This window comes from Balaenoptera ricei, chromosome 15, assembly GCF_028023285.1.
Source record: "Balaenoptera ricei isolate mBalRic1 chromosome 15, mBalRic1.hap2, whole genome shotgun sequence".
Taxonomy (NCBI): Eukaryota; Metazoa; Chordata; class Mammalia; order Artiodactyla; family Balaenopteridae; genus Balaenoptera; species Balaenoptera ricei.
Window position 1 is genome coordinate 80877225 of NC_082653.1, and position 21858 is coordinate 80899082.

Below are 21858 nucleotides of genomic sequence, written 5' to 3' on the forward strand. Positions count from 1 at the left end.
TGGTGTGTGTGCTTTGTTTTTGTTTTTGTTTTCTTTTTTCTTTCTTTTCTTTTTTAAAAGTTTTTATTGGAGTATAGTTGATTTACAATGTTGTATTAGTTTCAGGTGTACAGCAAAGTGAATCAGTTATACATATACATGTATCCACTCTTTTTTAGATTCTTTTCCCATATAGGCCATTACAGAGTATTGAGTAGAGTTCCCTGTACTATACAGTAGGTCCTTATTAGTTATCTATTTTATATATGGTAATGTATATATCCCACTCTCCCAGTCCCAATCTCCCAGTTTATCCCTTCCCCCTCTTACCCCCTGGTAACCATAAATTTGTTTTCTACATCTGTGACTCTACCTCTGTTTTGTAAATAGGTTCATTTGTACCCTTTTTTTAGATTCCACTTATAAGCAATATCATATGATATTTGTCTCTTTGTCTGATTTACTTCACTCAGTATGCCAATCTCTAGGTCCATCCATGTTGCTGCTAATGGCATTATTTCATTCTTTTTTATGGCTGAGTAATATTCCATTATATATGTACCACATCTTCTTTATCCAGTCCTCTGTTGATGGACATTTAGGTTGCTTTTGGTGTGTTTATCTAGGCAAGACGGCTGAAGTGGGAATCCATTGCAACCCATTGTTGGGAAATGAAGGTCTCATTGTGAGATACATTTGCGCTGTGACAAAATGCAGTTCCCACAGAACATGCAAAAGTGAAACTAGAGCGTAGGAGAGAAGTGTCCAATACGTCCCCCTAGAGTCACTGAAACTTCATTCTTTGAGCTTCCCGTAGACAACGGCAGGGAGCATGTTTGGGGAAGCACCGGTGTTGAGGGAGAGTTTGGTATGACCGGAACTGGGGACCATTATGTTTGTCCAGCACTTTCTTTCAGAAGCAGCCTAAGGCCTAAGGGCTGCCAAGGCAGAAGCCTCCCAAGGGATGTGCCTTGTATTGGGAAACTAATGGCCCAGAGGAAACTTCTGGCAGCAGCTGCCACATTCTGAGAATCAAGCAGACCCTCTTGGACAAAAACTGCATTCTTTTTTTTATGCAATATTAAAAATTATTTTATTGTGACTTCCCTCGTGGTCCAGTAGCGTGTTCCCAATGAAGGGGACCCGGTTTCGATCCCTGGTCAGGGGACTAGATCCCACATGCCGCAACTAGAAACCCCACATGCCGCAACTAAGACCTGGCACAGCCAAATACATAAATAAATATTTTTTTAAATTATCTTATTTTATTTTTAAGTGGCAAAATACATTTAACAGAAAATTGACCATCTTAACTAGTTTTTAAGTGTACTGTTCAGCAGTGCTAAGTATATTAACATTATTGTGAAACAGATCTCCAGAACTTTTTATCTCCCCAAAGTAAAACTCTGTCCCCATTAAATAATAACTCCCCATTTGCCCCTCTCAGCCCCTGGTACCCACTATTTTACTTTTTTAGGGCCTGTGAATGTGACTACTCTAGGTGCCTCGTATAAGTGGAATCATACAGTATTTGTCTTTTTGTGACTGGATTATTTCACTCAGCATAATGTCCTCAAGGTTCATGCATGTTGTAGCATGCGACAGAACTGCCTTCCTTTTTCATGCCTTTTTTTTTTTGGCCGCACCATGAGGCATGCGGGATCTTAGTTCCCTGACCAGGGATCGAACCCGTGCCCCCTGCATTGGAAGTGCAGATTCTTAACCACTGGACCACCAGGGAAGTCCAGAATTTCCTTCCTTTTAAAGCTGAATCATTCCATTGTATGGATGGGCCACGTTTTATTTATCCATTGAAGTCATTCTTGATTCTTCTTTTTCTTGCATCCTACCATCAGCATCCATTCCATCAGCAAATCTTTCCAGCCCTATCTTCAAAATATATCTGGAGCTCAACCTGTTCTTACCTTCTCCAAGTCACTCTAACACAATATGAATACAAGTCTCAACCAGAATGATTTCACCCCCTAGGGGGCATGTGACAACTTCTACACACGTTTTTGGTTGTCACAACTGTGTAGATGCTGCTAAACATGGCAGAGGACAGGCCTCCACAACGAAGGATTATTTGGCCTAAAATGTCAATAGTTCTGGGGTTGGGTAACTCTGCTCTGATACATGCCACCATCATATCTTGCCTGGACCACTGCAGTAGCCTAATTGCTTCCATGCTTGCCCCTCTAAATGTATTATCCGCATAGTGACTAGGTATCCTTTTGAAAGGTAAATCGCATCCAGTATTCTCCTGCTTGAATGACTTCCCATTAGAATATGATCTAAAATCTCACAAGGTCCTTCATGAATTGGTCTTTCTGAGCTCACCTCCTACCACTTCCTCCTTCATTCATTAGGCTTCAGCCCCTCCAGTCTCCTTGCCATTCCTGGAACATACCAAATCTGCTCCTGCCTCAGGGCCTTTGCACTTGCACTTGTCCTGGAGCTGTCTCCCCCCAGATATCTGCACAACTCACTCCCTCACCTCATTCAAGCCTCTGCTCAAATGTACCTCCCTTGGGAATGTCCTTTCCTGATCACCCTCTCCAAATCAGCAGTCCTCCCATCACTCTCCACCCTCATGATCCTGTTTGAAAAGTCTGATGGTCCTGTAACACCAGTACCACCCCCCTGATTGTAGAAGTTGAGTAGGTGGTCTAAACACCAGTCAGTCAAGCACACACAGCCTCTTGGAAAGTGTTCAGTCTTTTGCTTCTGGTTCAAGGAACATAGTCTGGGTAACATGACCACTGAGAAAGGCAGACAGTATAAAGCCTTTGACCTAAGATCTCAGTGTTGGCAACACAGCCATACCCAGAGCTGGCAGAGAATGTGCCCCACACAGGACCTGCTGGATAAGGAATAAGAACATGGATTATAGTCCCCCCCCCTTGCTGGTTTAGTGTGGACATCAGGGGTAAGAAGTTTAAAGGCCAGGTGTGGAGGAGACAAGCATATCCACATAAGGTTGCTGGGTTCGATGGCAGTAGCTATGAAAAGTGTCAATACACATACCTTTTTTTTTTTTTTTTTTGCCACACCACGTGGCATATGGGATCTTAGTTCCCTGACCAGGGATCGAACCTGCGCCCCCTGCATTGGAAACGAGGAGTCTTAACCACTGGACTGCCAGGGAAGTCCCAACACAGATACTTTTTGATCCACAAATCCACTTCTAAGAATTGATCCTACAGAAATATCGAAGCAGGCATGGAAAGATAGATGGACAAGGAAGTTCTAGTTTGTAGCAGTGACAACAAAAATTGCAGTCATCTACATGTTCAGCACGAGAACTTTAGTTGGATAAATTGTGGTACCTCCATATATGGTTCTATTCAGCCATCAGAAAGAATGAAGTGATTTTCAGCATTAAAGTTGTCCTCTGCTTCTTTTGAGAAAAAGCAGGTTGCAGAACAGTGTAGAATATGATCCCCATTTTAAGCGCATTTTTAAAATAACCTTTTTCTTTTGGAATAATTTTAGGTTTACAGAAAAATTGCCCAAATAGTACACAGAGTTCCTATAAATTCTTCACCTAGTTTTCCCCTAACATTAACAAGAATCTTATACAACCACAATACATTTGTCAAAACTGAGAAATTAACATTGATACCTTAATATTAACCAAACTCCAGACTTTATTTGGATACTACCAGTCTTCCCACTAATGTCTTTTCTTCTGTTCCAGGATCCAATCCAGGATACCACATTGCATTTAGTAAGTGTATTTTTAAGTGATTTTATATGCATATAAAAATTGTCTGGAAGGATTCACCACAAACTGTTAACAATAGTTGGGGGTGTGAAGGAGTGGATTTCATTTTCCCTTTAGACACCTTTTTTTTTTTTTTTTTTTTTGGCTGTGCCACGCAGCTGTGCGGTCTTAGTTCCCCGACCAGGGATCGAGCCTGGGCCCTGGCAGTGAGAGCACAGAGTCCTAACCACTGGACTGCCAGGGAATTCCCGACACTTTATTTTTTAAAGTAATTTTTAACACTCTGTAAGTAAAAGCCAGAAACACTGTACAAAATATTCATTTTCCTTAGCTGTAATCAAAGTCATGTACTAAGTCAAGTGGGCTGTAAATTTTGTATACCATTTGACATTTAATAATGAAATAGTGAAGAGTTTCCCAGAGCTGCTTTCCTTTTATACCCCTAAATCTCTTTTCATCTCTTTCACTGCACAAAAAATGTGCCAAATCTTACCCCATCGTGGTCTCTCCAGCTAAAGTCTGGCTACAAAAAATAATAAAAAAATAAAAAAATAAAAAATAAAGTCTGGCTACAGAATTAATGCCATGGCTGTAGTGTCAGTGGCTTGTGTGTGGGTACGTCTGGCAAATTCCACCTGTCCCACAATTTTGGTTTCTTATTCTTAATCACACACCAGCTATTTTGTCTTCCCAGGGTGATAGGAAGAAAGTCCTATTTTTAAAGCACCTATTGAATACCTGATATGAATAGCTGGGGGAGAGGCATGTAAATCCTAACACTTGTTTGTATTAGAGTTATTTAGATGGGTATATCTCGCCGCCAACACACCCAATTGATATTATTAACTTTACTATAAAGTGTCAGAGAGACAGTAAGGGTTAGAGACAAAAGACCAGGAGCTAGAGTCTGATAGATCTGGGATTGAACTTGGTTTGGGTGTTCACTGGTACATCGTGACCTTGGGTACAACTTCTCTGAGTCCTAGTTTGCACATCTGTAAAATGCGCTCAACGACACTTCCCTTGGTGGGTATAAGGATTAGGGTACTGAACCTAGTCCCTGTGTATTGTGAGTAAATGATGAATCGTAATTATTATTATTATAGCTATTTTATCATTATTTATGAAAATGCCCTAAAAAGTCACCTTTCTTTTACGATTTGTGTTTTTTTGTGGGGGGAGGGCATGGGGGTCATATTTAGCAAATACCCTTCATCTCACTCTGCCCTGGGAGGTTGTATTTCCTGCTAAAAGTTTTAAAGTTTTGTTCTTTCACATTCAGCTCTTTAATCTCTCTAGAATTCATTTTTATGTATGAAGTAGAAATCCAGGTTTTTTTCCCATATGGATAACACTTGTCACAGCTTCTCTTACTGAGTTGTCCGTCTGTTCCTTCTGTCATGTATCAGATTTCCACTTATGCAAGTGGCTGTTTTGGGGCTCTCTCGTCTATTCCACTGTTTTTTTTTCTTGTCCTACCAGCACCCTGCTTTCACTACCATGGCTCTATAATATGTCTTAGTATCTGTTGGGGTGTGTCTCTCACATTGCTCTTTTTCTTCAAAAGTCTTGGTTTCCTTGGCCCTTAGCCCTTCCATATAAATTTTAGAATCATTTTGTCAAGTTCCACACACACACACACACACACACACACACACACACACTCACTCACACACACACACACACACACACACAACCTGTTGAGATTTTGATAGAACTTATAAATTACTTTTGGGAGTATTGATATCTTTGAGGTTGCATTTCCCATCCATGAATATGGAATCTCTCTCTGTTTAGGTATTCTCTGATGACTTTCAGTAAAGTTTCATAAATTATTTCTCAAAGGACTTACACATATTTTTGTTTTCTACCTACTAACCTCATACTTTGTTTCAGCCATTGTTTTTGGAAACTGGTTAACAGCCTTCTTCTGAAAACGAATCCCTTTGTCCTCTCTTTCTCTTGAACCTGACCTAGAAAGGGTTTATTTTTAACCTTTTATTTTGAAATCCTCTTTACCCTTTACCCATATATAGCAAATATGAACATTTTGCTACATATGCTTTTTCTATCTCTGTATGTATGTAATATGTATATACACGTAATTTTGTGTATATGTACATATATACCCATACACATATACACACGTATGTATACACATACATGTGTGTTTACACACACACACATTTACACATACATAACTTTTTTCTAAACCCTGGGTATCATCTCCTTACATCAGGAGGCATGTGATGTCCTTTTATCCCACCAAATAAATAATAATGTTTATTCAACTAATAGTTAACTTTGACAATGTGGCTAAAGTGCTATTTGCCAGATTTATCCACTGTAAAGTAGCCACTTATTCCTTTGTAATTTTTTAAAAAATTTATTTATTTTATTTATTTATTTTTGGCTGCATTGGGTCTTCGTTGCCGCGTGTGGGCTTTCTCTAGTTGCGGCGAGCGGGGGCTACTCCTTGTTGTGGTGCGCAGGCTTCTTGTTGTGGAGCACGGGCTGTAGGTGTGTGGGCTTCAGTAGTTGTGGTACGCGGGTTCAGTAGTTGTGGTTTGCGGGCTCTAGAGTGCAAGCTCAGTAGTTGTGGCGCACGGGCTTAGTTGCTTCGCGGCATGTGGGATCTTCCTGGACCAGGGATTGAACCCGTGTCCCCTGCATTGACAGGCAGATTCCCAACCACTGCACCACCAGGGAAGCCCTTATTCCTTTGTAATTTATAAACAATCCTTAAGGAGAAACTTCGAGACTATGTATTCTAACTTCCATCAACTAGTTTTGTTTTTATTGTTATTGTGATAAAATATCCATAACATAAAATTGACCATTTTAACCATCTTTAAGTGTACAGTTCAATAGCATTCAGTATAGTTGTGTAACCATCACCACCATACATCTCCAGAGCTTCCCCCCGCCAGCTTTATCAATATATAATTGACATATAACATTGTATAAGTTTAAGGTGTACAGCATGTTGATTTGACTTTATACTGCAAAATGATTATAGGGTTAGCTAACATCTTCATCACAGCATCAGATAATTTTTTTGGTTTATCATGGGATAGATATATATATATTTTAAAATTTTAATAGGTGATAGCGAACGTTTTAGAAGAGTTAACTTTGGCTGCGCCGTGTGGCTTGCAGGATTTTAGTTCCCCAACCAGGAATTGAACCCGGGCCTTCAGTAATGAAAAGGCGGACTCCTAACCACTAGGCCACCAGGGAATTCCTTATCATAGGATATTGAATATAGTTCCCTGTGCTACACAGTAGGCCCTTGTTGTTTACCCTTTTTTTTCTTTTGGTCCCGCTGTGCGCCTTGCGGGATCTTAGTCCTGACGGGTATATAATAGTTTGCATCTGCTAATCCCAAACTCCCAATCCATCCTTCCCCTGCCCACTATCAGCTGATTTTTTAACAGGCACTAATGCTTCTTGCCTGAGTCTATTAGTACTGTGATGATTGCAAATTGTTATTTTCTGAATCTATCTTCCTTCTACGATCATTTGTTGGCATTGTATTGTAAGGAAGTTTCCCTTTTATGGGAAAAGTTCTCTCATTCGTGGGTTTTTATATATGTGTTTAGCATCAGCATGGACACTCACGAATTCTTATTTTATTCAATGTGTAGTCCTTATTGTCCGCATTCATTCTGATGTACAGTTGTCCCCAATTTGGCCAGTCCCCTCCCCACCCCATTAATTTGACTCCTGTGTTCCTTTGACAAGTTCTCATCATTTTGCGAGCATTTTAAACTTTTTATTTATTTATTTTTTTAATTTTTGGCTGTATTGGGTCTTCGTTGCTGTGCGCGGGCTTTCTCTAGTTGCGGCGAGCGGGGGCTACCCTTAGTTGCGGTGTGAGGGCTTCTCATTGCGGGGGCTTCTCTTGCTGCGGAGCACGGGCTCTAGGCATGCGGGCTTCAGTAGTTGTGGCACACAGGCTCAGTAGCTGTGGCTCGCGGAGGGGGGGCTTAGTTGCTCCGAGGCATGTGGGATCTTCCCAGACCAGGAATCGAACCCATGTCCCCTGCATTGGCAGGCAGATCCTTAACCACTTTGTGGGCATTTTCTGGCATGACAAGATGTTCCAGATTCACCCTGTCTTTTCTGGCCCTAGCCCTGGAATCAGCCATTTCTCCAAGGAGAGCTGGGTCCTGCTTTTAAAGAGGAATAGTATTTAGAAACCACTATCTGGGCTTTCAAGAATTTTAAGGAAAATGCTCTGAGCTGGTGGCCCTGCTTCGGTGCATTCTGGCCACCAGGGGGTAGCACTTCTCAGAAAAATGTAAAAGACTCAGAATCCGGTCTGGGTTGGGTTCCTGCGGGCTGGACTGGCCATGCTCCCAGATGGAGGTGTCTCTAGTCCTCCTTCTGGACAAGGGGAACACACATGCTCACCACCACCCCGTGTGCGTCCAGACTCTCCCCCATCCTCACCCAGACTCCCCCTAGCGGTACATGCCTCACCCCCGCCCCCCCCCCCCCCCCCCCCCCGCCACATATTTCTTCCTGTCTTTTTTTCCCTGAAGCCCTCTAAGGGGGGTTAACTCCAAGGCAGAGAGGGAGAGGGGCTGATGGATGTGAGGCTTCAGGGAGGCTCATCCCCAGCCCACCACAGCCAACCCACGGCTGTGGGTAACAAGTTCCGAGGGGCCCCTTCCCCCCTCTCTGGCTGGCTGTCCCTCAGGGGCCTCAGGCCACAGCTGGCTCCCTCCCTCTGGGCCTGCTGGGCAGGAAACCCAGGTGGGAGGGTTTCTGCTGCGGTAGGCCACCCAGGCGAGCTTGGAACCTGACCTCTCACTTGCTTCTCTCTGCTGGCTTCCTCCCTCCTCCCCCCTCCCCTCACCCGTGTCGATCAGGTCAAAGGAAGTTGTGCGGGCAATCTCTCCCCTGCATTTATTTATTTTCCTACAAGTAGATTATTTTAAAAAAACACCAAGGAAGTATAGTTAAGCAACTTAGATGTATGGTTCAATCACGTTAGAAGCAAGCATTTGCTAGAGAGTACACACTTCTGCCCCTGGGAATTCAATGCCATGAATATTTTTGTATTCTTTTTTTTTTTTTTGTATTCTTTCTCCCCTCCTGAAGGAGTCTCACCCAGGCCTGGCACCGAGTAGGCCATGAGTACGGGCTGACCCTGTCTGTCAGTCCTTCTCCACCTTGTCCCCCAAGACTGGTGCAGTAGCCCCCTGACCCTTGTCTCCAGTCCTACCCCTCCCCAGCCAGAGCTCGCCAGATCGCGCATCTGCTTCAGCACCCTTCTGTGGCATTCCCCGCCCCGCCCCCCAGAACAAAGTCCAGCATCTCAGCCCAGTGCCTTCACGATCCTGCCCCACCCACCTCCCCAGCCCCCTAAACTTCCACTCTTGCCCCCTGGGGACCTGAGGCTCCAGCATCTCTGAGTTCCTGGGGTTTTCCCCCAAGCCCACCCAGTGCCCCGTCTACAACTTTGTTCACACAGCTGCCTCTGCCTGAACCGCCCTTCCCTCCTACCTCCCATAAAGTTAAGCAGCGGCTCACAACATACCCTGGTCTCCTAATGATGCCTCCGTTTCTCTCCTCTGAAAAAGCTCCCGTCTCTGATAAAATTCTCCTCATCCTTCAATCAAAGCCTTTCTCCTGGTCCCCCACAGAAATCCAGGATAGGTCTTAGCTCCCTCTCTAGGCAATGAGGGCAAGGCCTTGCAGAGGGTGGACCCATAGGGGTGGGAGTAGGGAAGGGGTGAGAAGTTATGACTGACCAGGCTGCCAGCCCAGCTTCTCAAACCTTAATGTGAATACAAATCACTTGGGGAGATAGCGAACAATCAGATCCTGACTCAGTCATCCTGGGCTGTGGCTGAGAGTCTGCATTTCTTTTTTGGGGGGGACCGTGCCACACGGCTTGCAGCGTCTTAGTTCCCCAGCTAGGGATCGAACCTGGCCCCCCTGCAGTGGAAGCGTGGGGTCCTAACCACTGGACAGCCAGGGAAGTCCCAGAGTCTGCATTTCTAACAAACTCCCAGGTGATGCTGATGCTGCAGGACCGGGAGCCACTTTGGGCAGCAGAGGCCTAGCCCGCTGGATTGGCTGCGGAAGGGAGGCCACTGGGAGCCCAGGTGTGAGTAACCATCATCCGGGGTATAAGACGGCAGGGTGGTGCCTGCCCAGGGGTTACCAGTGGGAGTGGCTTCGTCGGCATCATGCGGCTGAGCTATAGGCTCTTGGTCTGCTTTCTGCTCTGGGGAAGCCTGGAGCTGTGCAACCCCCAGCCCGTCTGGCATGATGAATCCCAACATCTCATGCCATCGAAGCCACCCGCCGTGATGGTGGAGTGTCAGGAGGATCAGCTGGTGGTTACTGTCAGCAAAGACCTTTTTGGCACCGGGAAGCTCATCAGGCCTGCAGACCTTACCCTGGGCCCTGACAACTGTGAGCCGCTGGTCTCTATGGACACCGATACCGTGGTCAGGTTTGAGGTTGGGCTGCATGCGTGTGGCAACAGTGTGCAGGTGAGGCTTGGGCCCCCTCGGCGGCCCCGGCTTCGGTGGGATGACATGGGAGGGGGCCGGTGATGGGGAATGTGGGTGCAGAGCCGGTATGAGGCGGGGCTGGGGTGAATTCCTTTCATTTGTGGGGTAGGGTGGGTGGAGCAGTTGAGGCCTGAAGCTGGGCCTCCGTGGCATGGGGATGTGGGGGAGTTCCTGCCTCTAGTTGCCTAAGCTGGGGAGGTGGGGTGGAGTCCAGAGGTGGCAGTGCACTTTGGGCCAGACTGGGCACCCCCGCTCCGATTCCTGAGGATTTATGAACCCCTGGAGGGCATCCAGGACAGATGTAGCCGATGTAGGGGAGGAGGGTGTGATAGGATCCCCTGCGGGTAGCCCAGCACTTGCGAGGGGCCCTAGAAATTTGTATGGAAGAGATGAACTTTGACACCTCAGAAAGCTCAGAAGTCATCACAGAAAAAAAACATACCAGAATTTTGGCATCCCTCATTCATGTTTAATGGCTTTGAAGCCTTGAACTAAAAGTGATGTTGAGGGAGGGGGCAAAGGGCATCGTGTTCATCTGTGTTGAAGAGGCTCAAAGTGGGTCCCATAGGAGCAGTCTCAAGTAAGGGCGTAAGTAGGAAGACGGCTGAGTAATATTCGGGCCAGACGCCTCCCAAGGAGAGGGGGGAGGGGCAGAGCCTCAGACTCCGAGGAGGGGCCTTTCAGCAAGGCAGGGCCGGACCGGACCCAGCTGGTGCACGATTCCCTGGACCGACTTCTCCCGCTCAGAGAGCCTGTCCTCCCCTCTGTTGTGCCCCGCTGCCCACCTGGCCTTGGAGCACGATCAGCCCCCGGAGTTCTCCTCTGGGGCTCTGGTCTCAGTGTGGTGCCCAGGGCTGTCCTTGAAGCCTCCTGGGCCTTGTTTCCCTGGGGAGAGCGTGGGGAGGCCGGAGCTGCAGGAATTAAGGAATGATCCTAATTTAGTAACTCCCAACCTTGGGGCATTAGAATCACCTGGGGAGTGGTTAAAACTCCTGATTCCCACAGCCCACCTTAAATCGGAATGGAAGTGGGAACAGACATCAGTAGCTTTAAGATCCCCAGCTGACTCCACCGCGGAGCACAGCCTGATGACACCTCTCCCCAGGACAATCTGCCCAGTCTCGCCAGATGAGAATCACGTGGGGCCGGGGCGGCTTCCCGGGGACGCCACCTGTGCCGGCTCTCGGGGCCCACACTTGGCTTAGTGATGCTCTGCTGTCCTGAAATTCTTTCCTTTTGAACAAAGAGCCCCACGTTTTCACTTTGCACTGGGCCCCACGAATATGCAGCCACTCCACCTGGGGGCCTCGCTGACAGACAGTTAGGATTCACCCCTGAAGTTTGAGCGGGCCGAGGGCAGGGCCAGGCAGCCGTTCACTGCGGGGCTGGGGTCAGGGGGCGGGGGCAGGTGCTGCAAACTGCCCCAGAAGCACCTGCTTGTGCTCTTCCGGCCTCAGGCAACCACTAAAAACCAGCTTCCCCTTCTGTGAAATGGGCTCGAGAATAAGTCAGAAGAGGGAGGGCGAGTTAGGTAGTAATTGCTGTGGCAGTGAGTTAAAATTCCTGGAAGTTTCTCGCCTCTTCCTGGAGGCTCTCTTGGCCTCAGGCCTCTCCTGGAAAAGGAAGTGGGGTGTGTGTGTGTGTGTGTGTTAGGGTGGGGGTGAGGGCAGCAGTCTGAGAAGGGAGCATACACCCCATGTCTCTGGTCATTGGGCGTTGCTTGGTGATGACACGGAGCTGATCCAGACTCCCTGCGGTGGTGTCACCGTTTTGGGGTGAAAAGATGTGCGAAGGGGGTGCCTGTCCAGGCTCTCCCACGGGTCAGCGGTAGAGCAGGCTTTGAGCCCAGGGCCTGTGTTCTCTCCACCTCCAGTGGCCGGCCCTCCTGCCCCTGGCCGGGGGGGCGCATCAGGGCAGGTGATGCTGGGAGGGTTAACCCTTCCCCTTTCCCTCAGGTGACCGACGACGCCCTGGTGTACAGCACCTTCCTGTTCCATAACCCCCGCCCTGTGGGAAACCTGTCCATCCTGAGGACTAACCGCGCAGAGGTCCCCATCGAGTGCCGCTACCCCAGGTCCGTGTGGGATGGGCCTGTCGCTGCCTCTGGCGCAGAGGTCCCTCGGCAAGCACGTCAGCCTCCCGGCAGCATCTAGCTGTGAGGAGGGGAGGTGCTCGGGCTGTGGTCGCTGCCCTCGGTCCTGGTGCGAATGGAGGGCCTGATGCCTCTGCTCTGAGCCTCTGAAATTGGTCCGGGCCACAGCTGCCTCTTGGCGGAAGCTGCGAGGCTGCCCGGCCCCTGGCCCCCTCAGAGTTCAGAAGTGGTCTTTCAATAGCGCAGGGGTGGGTTCCAGGCTCTGACCTTGGCCATCACAACCTGCTCTCTCCCTCTGGCTTTCCCGCAGTGGCTGAGTGAGGGTGGGGAGGCCCCAGCATGAAGCATGTGCCTGTGAACTGGGGCATCGAGGTGGGAGGACAGGGCGACTGGTTTATAACTACAACACCTGGCCCTGTGCTGGGCGGAGTGCGAAGGCCTTGAACCCTGCCCGCCCATCTGGGAGGGGGGAGGGGAGATGGTGTTGATACCACGAGGAAACAAGGGATGAGGCATGTGTGGAAGGGCTTCCCAGAACAAGATCCTGGAGAGGGGGCCCTCGGACAGTGGGCAGACACATCTGGGCAGAGCCGTACACACCACAGAGGAGGGCAGTGTGTCACTAGTAGGGGCTGCAGCCCAGGGACCTGGAGCCCCGGGCCAGGGGTGGACAGCTGCTGTTCTCTTCCCAGGCAGGGCAACGTGAGCAGCTGGGCCATCCTGCCCACCTGGGTGCCCTTCAGGACCACGATGTTCTCGGAGGAGAAGCTGGTTTTCTCTCTGCGCCTGATGGAGGGTGAGCAAGGAGTGCTGGGAGAGGGCAGCCAGCAGGGGGCGCTCTGGCAGGCCCTCACACTGGCCGTGCCTTGCAGAGAACTGGAGCGCCGAGAAGACGACGCCCACCTTCCAGCTGGGAGACAGAGCCCACCTCCAGGCCCAAGTCCACACCGGCAGCCATGTGCCCCTGCGAGTGTTCGTGGACCACTGTGTGGCCACGCTGACACCGGACTGGAGCACCTCCCCTTATCACACCATCGTGGACTTCCACGGGTAAGGCTGGGCTACCTCTCTAGGGAACCCTTGTGCAACACGACCTGTGTCACCCTCCTCGATCTTTAACTGTGTTTCACTTGTTCTCTTTAAAGTTGTCTCGTGGACGGTCTCACCGATGCCTCATCTGCTTTCAAAACACCCAGACCCAGACCAGAGACCCTGCAGTTCACAGTGGATGTGTTCCATTTTGCTAATGACTCCAGAAACACGGTAATGGCTTAAGAACCTTGAATAAGGGTGAATTCATAGGGTCAGGCTGACCAGGCTTACTAGCCGGTGTGGTCACTCACTAGCTGTCCCCTTAAGCAGTGATTTGATAGTTCTGCCCTATCCTAGTAACTTATCAAGTAGATAAAGCCATGGGCGCTAGTGAGATCTTTGGGAAGGCACAGGCCCTAAGAGACCGGTAGAAAATCCATGAAGGATGGAGAAATTCAGGGATCCTGGAAACAGAACAAACTAGGAGAATAGGAACGCAGGAGAACTAGCTGACAGCTCACAACGGACGAGCACCAACAATGCAGCGTCTGGTGACCAAGTCACTGACCTTGTCCTCACCAAGGTCAGCGGGGCCAGAACCCAGATGGGTTGAGTAAAGGACTTAATAAGAGCAGGTGTCAGCCTTCCTGGAGGCTTTCTAAAAGGGCAAGGGAAGCAGGTATGAACTTTTCATGCTAGGTAGCCTCTCGAACCTGATCATAGGCTAGACTTGTGACTTTTTGAAACCTGAGTGCATCAGCGTCACCTGGAGGGCTTGTTGAAAGAGACCACTGGGCCCCCCACCCAGGGTTTGGTTCAGCAGGTTTGGAGTGGAGCCTGAAATCTGCATTCCTAATAAGTTTCCAGGTTCTGGTGATGCCGCTGCTCTGGGGTCCACCCTTCGAGAACAACTAAGCTAGGAAGCTCAACTTGACACTAAGGGTGGCAGAGGGAGGAGGGAGCTAAAATGTGGACCCCTCGTGATGGCTGGGCAGGAAGCACAGGTAGAACTGGCCTCTAGCCAGAAAGTGCTGGTAGAATCTTCCAGACGAAAATCAAGAAGTTTTTAAACAAGTTTCCTGAGATAGGATTGGGAGGATGTGAAATTTGGAATAGCTGGTCAGGAAGGATTAGTGACTAAAGCAGGGGTTTTCAGCTCTGGCTCTGTACTCACCACCTAAGGATCATCAAAATACTGATACATCCCATATATTTTCATTTAACTGGAGTGGGGCCTGGCATCAACTTTTCCAGTTTCTTAAAGTCTTCAAAAGTGAAGCCAAAAGAATTTCACAGCAAACAGCTATGTACCTACCATCTAGGTTCTACCGTTAGTATCTCACCATACCTAGCCACTAGTCTCTTTATTTAGAAATGCATCAAAAGCCATTTAAGCTCCCTGGCGCATCTAATAAGCAGCTAGGTTTACAAACCGCCAAACCGGAGGCTTACGTGGCTGGCTGGCATTGAGGGACGAGCGGTGTGAAGTTTTAGACTTCGCTGATGCTACCTCACCTCACCCAGAAGTTCTGTTCAGAGAACAGACGTCATCTGCTACAGATGGTAGACAGACAGAAGGAAGGGCACAACTGGAGCTACTGGGAGATGTCCTGGAGCTTTCTGATGGCAGGTCCTGGGTTGAATGGGGCTGAGGATAAAAGAAAATAGACTCGGGAAGGGTCCCGGTGCCCAGATCGGTGACCCTGTGGGTCCTAGGGTAGATCCTGGTTGGGGTAGGGAGTCGACCTCAGAGGTGGTCCAGGAGTGAGGAAGGAGGGGATGAGGCTTCACACAGGTGGTGGCCATCAGCATGGGTGACTCTTGAGCCGGCATCTGCCTCTCCAGGGATGGGGTGGGGGTGACTAAGGTCAGAGGACGATCCTATCAATGGAAGGCAGCCTTGAGCTCTCGCGGGGCTCTCCCTCAAAGGTGGGCGGGTGGCTTGGCTGATGGCGGCTATGGCACAAGGGAGAAAGCTAACGAGGAACCACCCTGGGATCCGAGGCCCCAGTTTAGCATCAGCAATATGTTCTGGGAAGAAGCTGAGGGTCAAAGCAGTTCCCTTCCTGGAATAGGAACACTTAGGGACCCGGAAGCCCTTCTTTGGTGAGGGGGCTGGGGTGTGTGTGCAGATGGAAGGCAGGCAGCCAGAAGTGCAACCTGGATGGTTCAAGTTTCCGAAACGGTTACCCTGCAGGCACGCTTGGCCACTAGGTGGTGGCCGAGGTTTGTGGTTCTGCAGAAGGCTTTAGGAAAGGCGGTGGCACCTCGGTTTCTTTGCAGGACTTGGGGGGTGTGTGCATGTGTGTGTTGAGACCCTAAAGTATGAAGGGGGACCTCTGACTGTGGAGACCTCTCCCAAGAGGACGCAGGCTGACCTGAGCTCTGGTTTTGTCAAAATTCCCCCCACTCCAGCTGGTCGGGTGGGATTTTGGCCCCTTTGGATTTGATTTCCTGTCCCTGAGGTTCTGACTTAATGGGCCCAAGGGCTTAGGCATGCTAAGTGATTGGAAAGTATGGGAAAGACCAGAGGAATAAAGATGATGGTTCCGATTTAGAGTCCAATTTGCGACTTGCTCTGAAGTTTGAGGCAAGTTAACCTCTGAGCCTGTACTATCCCATCTCTAAAGTGGGCTTCCCCTCCCCCTCAAGGGTTAAAGGTTATAGAAGAACTGGCTTACTAGTCACTGCACTGCCTAGAACTCCACCTCGTAACAGCTGCTCTTATTTCCAGATATATATCACCTGCCACCTGAAGGTCACTCCGGTTGACCGAGTCCCGGACCAAATAAGCAAGGCCTGTTCCTTCAGCAAGTCCTCCAATAGGTGAGGAGACCAGATTGGATGTGACTGGGGTAGCAAACTGGCCACGCTCCTGTTGATTCCCCCAAGGTGCCTACTGTCAGCAAACCGCTTCCTGCAGACCGCACAGCCATCTGACCCTTGTGTCTTTCCCTCTCAGATGGTCCCCGGTAGAAGGCCCTGTTGATATCTGTCGATGCTGTAACAAGGGGCGCTGTGGCGTATCGGGCCGTTCCAGGAGGCTGACCCACCTGGAGGGACAATCTGTTCCCCGTAGTCGCAGGCATGGTAGGTCTCCAGAGGGCCCCAGGGCTATTGCCCTCCCCTCCGTCTAGGGCACTGGATGTCACTCTAGGGCGACACTTGTTCCCCATTTAAGGCTGCTTACCCCTAGGGGGATGCCATTTCGGGGCTAAGTGGGAGAGGCCCCAAGCCCTCGCCCTGCTGTCGTCCGGGGCCATTCTGCAGTCATCCTGGAGTCATGACACATAATCAGGGGTGTGGGAGAATAATGCAGCTGTTAGAACTAAACCTACTGGTCTAGAACCCACTGAGCAACCCCAAACCCCTAACCTGACTCCTGTGTAGGGACTAGGGTGACCCTTGGATGTCTTGTCTTTCAGTGACAGAAGAAGCAGATGTCACAGTGGGGCCACTGATCTTCCTGGGGAAGACTAGCGACCACGGTGTGGAAGGGTCCACCTCCTCTCCCCCCTCGGTGATGCTGGGCTTAGGCCTGGCCACTGTGGTGTCCCTGACTCTGGCCACCATCGTCCTGGGTTTCACGGGGAGGCGTCAGGCTGCTTCCCACCCTGTGTGCCCTGCGTCTGCTTCCCAATAAAAGAAGAAAGTGGCCTCTGGGGTGTGGCACAGTAACTAGATGGGGGTGAATTGGGAGGGGCTGTGTAGGGGCGGAGGGTCAACTGTAACAGGGTCACGGGTTCAAGCAGCGAAATCGAAGTACCGTTGTGTCTTTAGCAAGTCTGTGTATAGAGAGGGTAGGGCTTCCTCAGGCCTTCCTCAGACCAGGGCTTGTCTTCCCAGGGCAAGTATAATCCCACATCTCCAAGGAGGCCAAGATGAGAGGTGTTGGGGGCTAAAGTAGGGTGGGCCCTGCCAGCCCCGCTTCTAGGGGGGCAGAGGGTCCTGGCTCTGGGCCCTATGGATCTGATGCCAGGGCTGGGGGCAGGGAGGAAAGGACTTCTAGTCGCCTTCCCTAACGGCAGCAGGCAGGAAGCCACGTGTCCATGTGCTAGAAGCCCAAAGGCCAGAGGTGATGGTCTAGGGCAGTGGGACCTGAAGTCGCTGTAGGGGAGCCCTTCTGGGGGGTGAGTGTCATGGCCAAGTCACCAGCTGTGGGTGCTTCAGGGCTTCCTGTGACCGAGGGGAGCTGCCTCTCGACCTCCCCCACTTTCATCACTCCCCCCCCAGAAGCTGCTGTGCTCCCCCAGGCCCTGGCCACAGCCTCTGGGAGTGCTCAGCAAGGGAATGGTGCCCCGGTGGTGCCCAGGAAGCTTGTGGCCCCTCTCCAGGGAGTGGTCGTGCTCCCGCTGTTGAGGGCTGTGATGTCCCCACCATCGGCTGGCCCTTAGCTGCCCAACCTCACCACCAGCTGCGACTCATTCTCACTGGGTCAAGATCTCCTTCACCGTGGAATCCCAGCTTTGCTAGTCACCTGCTGTGAGCCTGGGCATCTTCGGGGGCAAAACGGGGCTGGTACCTGCTGGGCAGGGCTGTTAGGCATAAACTGATTGGAGTCAAATGGCACTTAAATACATTCAGAGCAAGATCTGTGTGATTCTGGGCCTCAGAAGTACAGGAAGGCCTAGGTCCTTGCCCCTCCAAGCATGGTTTTGTGAACACCGTTGGGCATCACCTGGGGATTTGTGGGAAAGGCAGAGTTTGGGGCCCCATCCCAGACCTAAGAATCTGCATCTCAACAAAATCCCCAACTGATTCAGGTGTGTGAAGTACTCTGGGCCAGGAGAGTTCCATCAAGAAGGAATCCTGTCCCCCGCCCCCATCAGGTGTGCTGTACAGGAGTAAAAGACTCGGGGGTAGAAGGGGTGGGCTTCCTGGAGGTGGTGATCCTGGAGCAAATCCTCAAAGAACGAGCAGGTCCTAGCTGGGCAAAATGGGGGAGGTGGGTGTGGAGGGAGGAGAGGATGGCGAGAACCTGTGGCTGTAGGAATGGAGGGCCTGGATGTCCAGTAAGGGGGAGAGTGGAGAGGCTGGCCACGTAGGGCTGATAACATGAAAAAGAGCCACTGAAAGGCTGAGTGCCATGGATGGGCCGTCCCTGTCAGGGAGATCGACCGAGCAGCAGAGTAAAACCTGGAGGCTGACAGAAAGCCAGCCTGCCTCCCTGCCACGGCCGGGCTGGCAGGTCACTTCATCTGTAAGATGGGACTGTCTGAAGACTGAGTAACAGAGCACTTGGTGGAATCCTGGGTCACGCAGCAGGAGCCCTGGGCCAGATGGCCTGTCTCACATCCCACCCAGCTCCACCCCTGCCTGAGCCCGTTTCCTCCTGCTAAGAATCATCCTGTTCCAGATGGGGGCATTCTCGACTTCAGGATTATGGTGAGGATTCATGTGACACTTGGAATGCAGCGTGTGTTCAGAGCTGGTCTCCAAGCAAAGGCTACTCCCAGGACCCCCTGGGAGATGGTCCTCGCTGCGACCTCCCACCTGTTACTTGCCCTCATGGTCCTGGGTGTTGCAACATCTTGGGAACTCATTTCTCATTCAACTTCTGCTGTCCTCAGAGGAAGTGGCTGCGTCTGGTGTGGGGAGGAAGTGTGCCGAGGACGTAACCTCAAGTGTCAGCCCCAGCTAGTTCCGGGAGGTAGGTGCCCTCAGCTTGGGTGCAGAGGCCACCTCCAGCAGTAATGTCAGAGGACCCTGCCTTCCCACCTCAAGGTGGAGCTTCCGTGGGAAAGGGAGGAAGATGGCAGGCCCATTGCTCAGGCCGCCTCTTTGCCGGGCATTTGGGGAAAGTCCCTATTATATCCTGGGGAAACTCTCGGTGAATCAACACTTTGAGTGTTTAAAACTGCACCCAGAGTCACATAGCACATCCTGTGGGCTCCAAGTGCACCTGTTCGCTCTCTTGGGAAACCCCACACTCGACCCACCTGGACCAGGTTGCAGCTCCAGCCTATGGGTGTGCCCCCACGGTAAAAAGTTTAAAAAATAAGACAACTTAATCTTAAAATTTTGCCTTCCTGATAGCCAGGGGTAAAAAGGGAGATATGAGCTATGTTAAAGAACAATGAAAAAAAAATCATCCTACAAATATAAAATTAAAATGTGTCAGAGATCTTGTTTGAACTCATTCATTGAGGGAAACTGCAAGATGGAAAAAACTGGTTCAAAGGAGAATCCAAAAAACAGATTTACAAAGGCGATCAGGAATGCAGACATGAATTTGCTGATAGAGGCAAAACTGGCTTTCAAAGACAGAAATCAATTGCATCTCTATGGGTAAGAGTTATTTGCATTACTATTGGTTTTGTAAAATACCTTAGTCAAAGACTAGGAAAGGCACAGACTCTTATAGAATCAGATACCTAGGTGTTCTCTAACACCCTTCCATATTAACTTTTTGCCCATTTCAAGGTCTTTTACAATTTTTCCTGACAGGTGTGAGACTTATCAGGTATTTTTATCAATGGATTCTGAGCAGCTCCTAGGGGCTAATGGAAGTTTCCAGGGGGAGGTTGGATATCACCAGAAAGATAACACTGTGTCTCCCAAGGGACCACCTGCCCTCAGCCTTCAGGTTAGGACACCTTGCTTGTCCACACACCACAACTGATCCCTTCTCTTGAGCAACTCAAGATTCCAAATGAGTGTTAAAAATAAAGTTCAACTGAGTAAATTTAAAGATCGTATTGGCTTCATTCCACGATTCATGAGTTCGGCAGCATTCCATCTAGCAAATAGAAAGGAGCTCCAAAGAGCTGTACAAAGTGAAAGGCTTTTATAGGCAGAAGGGGGTGGGAAAAGGAAGTTTCTAGCAAAGAATGGATTATTGTTTCAGGCAAAGTCACCTTCCTATGGGGGACAGAAAGGGTCTATGGTGCGAATTCCTTCACTAGTGCTGGCCAGGTAATTCCAGATTGACTGGTTAAAGGTTACTTTCCTGGGAGAGGCTGAAACTGCAATTAGGTAATAAGTCTTGTTTTGCTGACATGCGGCTTAGCACAACTGACTCCATTTTGGGCCTGATCTCCGGTGGCCTCGGCCTTGCAGCGGCTTGAAGCAGGGTTTCAGTTCCTGGCCAGTGATTGAGGTCGGGTCACGGCAGTGAGAGCACCAAATCCTAGCCCCTAGACCAGCAGTCAGTGACAAGGCCCTGGCCCGTCAGCTGCGTAGAAATGAATTTCCACATAGAGATGGAAAGTAGTGAAGCAAGTAAAGTGTTTATTAGGAGAAAAAAGCATACACGTGGATAGACACACGGGTGGGCTCAGAGAGAGAGTCACACACTCGTGGCAGTTTGAATCACTCTTATGGGGCACTTTTTCCGGGTTTCCTTTGACCAATCATGTTGCTTTACCTGGTTCTGAGTCCATATTTGGTATATCTCAGCGTCCTCCCCTGTGTGCGTGTGTATCTCTTAGCCAAGATGGATTCCAGCGAAGAGGCCTATGGGTAGTTGACGTCACTTACTATGAGGTGGCGCCCCCTCCCTTTTTGACCTCCAAGGAGCCTTTCTGTGCATGTGTAGTCAGGGAGGTCTCCTTGACTTCAAGAATAAGGAATATGTGGTCTATTATCTCTTATCTGGGCAGGACCCAGCCTCCTCCATCATCCTGCTTTATGGAGTTTCTGTCCACAGGGGAGAAACTGTTCCGCTTGGGGCCCATCTATCTCCCGCCTCAGGCTTGTTGTCCTTTTTTTTTTTAACACCAGAGTGCCGGAGCATTAATTTACAATAAGAACAATAACTGTGGGGTGGAGGCTAGAGGTCAAGTGGGATTGCTTAGATTTAAAACAAACTTCTCCAATGAATTAACTGTGAGTTTACATCAGTTATTTCAGACCGGCAGCAAGGGAACTAGCAAGAAGGATAAACCAGTTCATCAAATTGTGCTCCCAGGGACTGGGAATTACATACGATGGTGCTTTCAGGTGAGACTGCTTCCCTCCTCAGGGCTGCAAAACCACTGCGCTTTTATTGGCTGTGTAGGTCACACCTGGGTCCTGAGCGAGGCCATCGCCCAGAGATGCCAGGTGCTGTCAATTAATCAGAAATAATGAGCAAGGCAGCTGTGGCTTCTAATCAGACAAGCCCTGCAGAGTGTCAGACAGAGGCCCATTAGCTGAGAAACCAAGCAGCAAAATTCTGCCTTTCCGAGCAAAACATCAGAAAGTGCTCAGCCCCTCAGTGGTGTCGCTGGGCTCCAGTGTCTCGCCTTTTCCCAGGTTTACGTTGATCTTTTCTTGCTCCAGCGTGAGCCAGGGGCTGGTTCCAAGATTGGAACCTTTGGAAGCAGTAAACCCTGACACCTGGAGTGGAATTGAAGAACTTTATTTTTTAATCTAAGTTCCTTTGGCCACCACCACTCCGCCTTCTATGGCCACTTCTTTCCTGGGCCACATCATTCATTCTCAGTTGCTTGGGAGCCCTCAAGGCCCGTGGGTGGCACAAATGCTAGCCTGTGAGACCTTAAAAAAAAAAAAGT

General features: G+C 49.7%; 1 protein-coding gene across 1 annotated transcript; it reads left to right on the forward strand.

The window, feature by feature from the left end:
- Positions 1 to 9909: 9909 nt before the first annotated feature.
- ZP3 (zona pellucida glycoprotein 3) lies at positions 9910 to 17006 on the forward strand. Its single transcript, XM_059897212.1, has 8 exons — positions 9910 to 10218; positions 12195 to 12313; positions 13024 to 13127; positions 13204 to 13381; positions 13477 to 13594; positions 16098 to 16189; positions 16326 to 16453; positions 16789 to 17006. The coding sequence occupies exons 1-8, from the start codon at positions 9910 to 9912 to the stop codon at positions 17004 to 17006; spliced, it is 1266 nt and encodes a 421-aa protein (XP_059753195.1).
- Positions 17007 to 21858: the final 4852 nt, after the last annotated feature.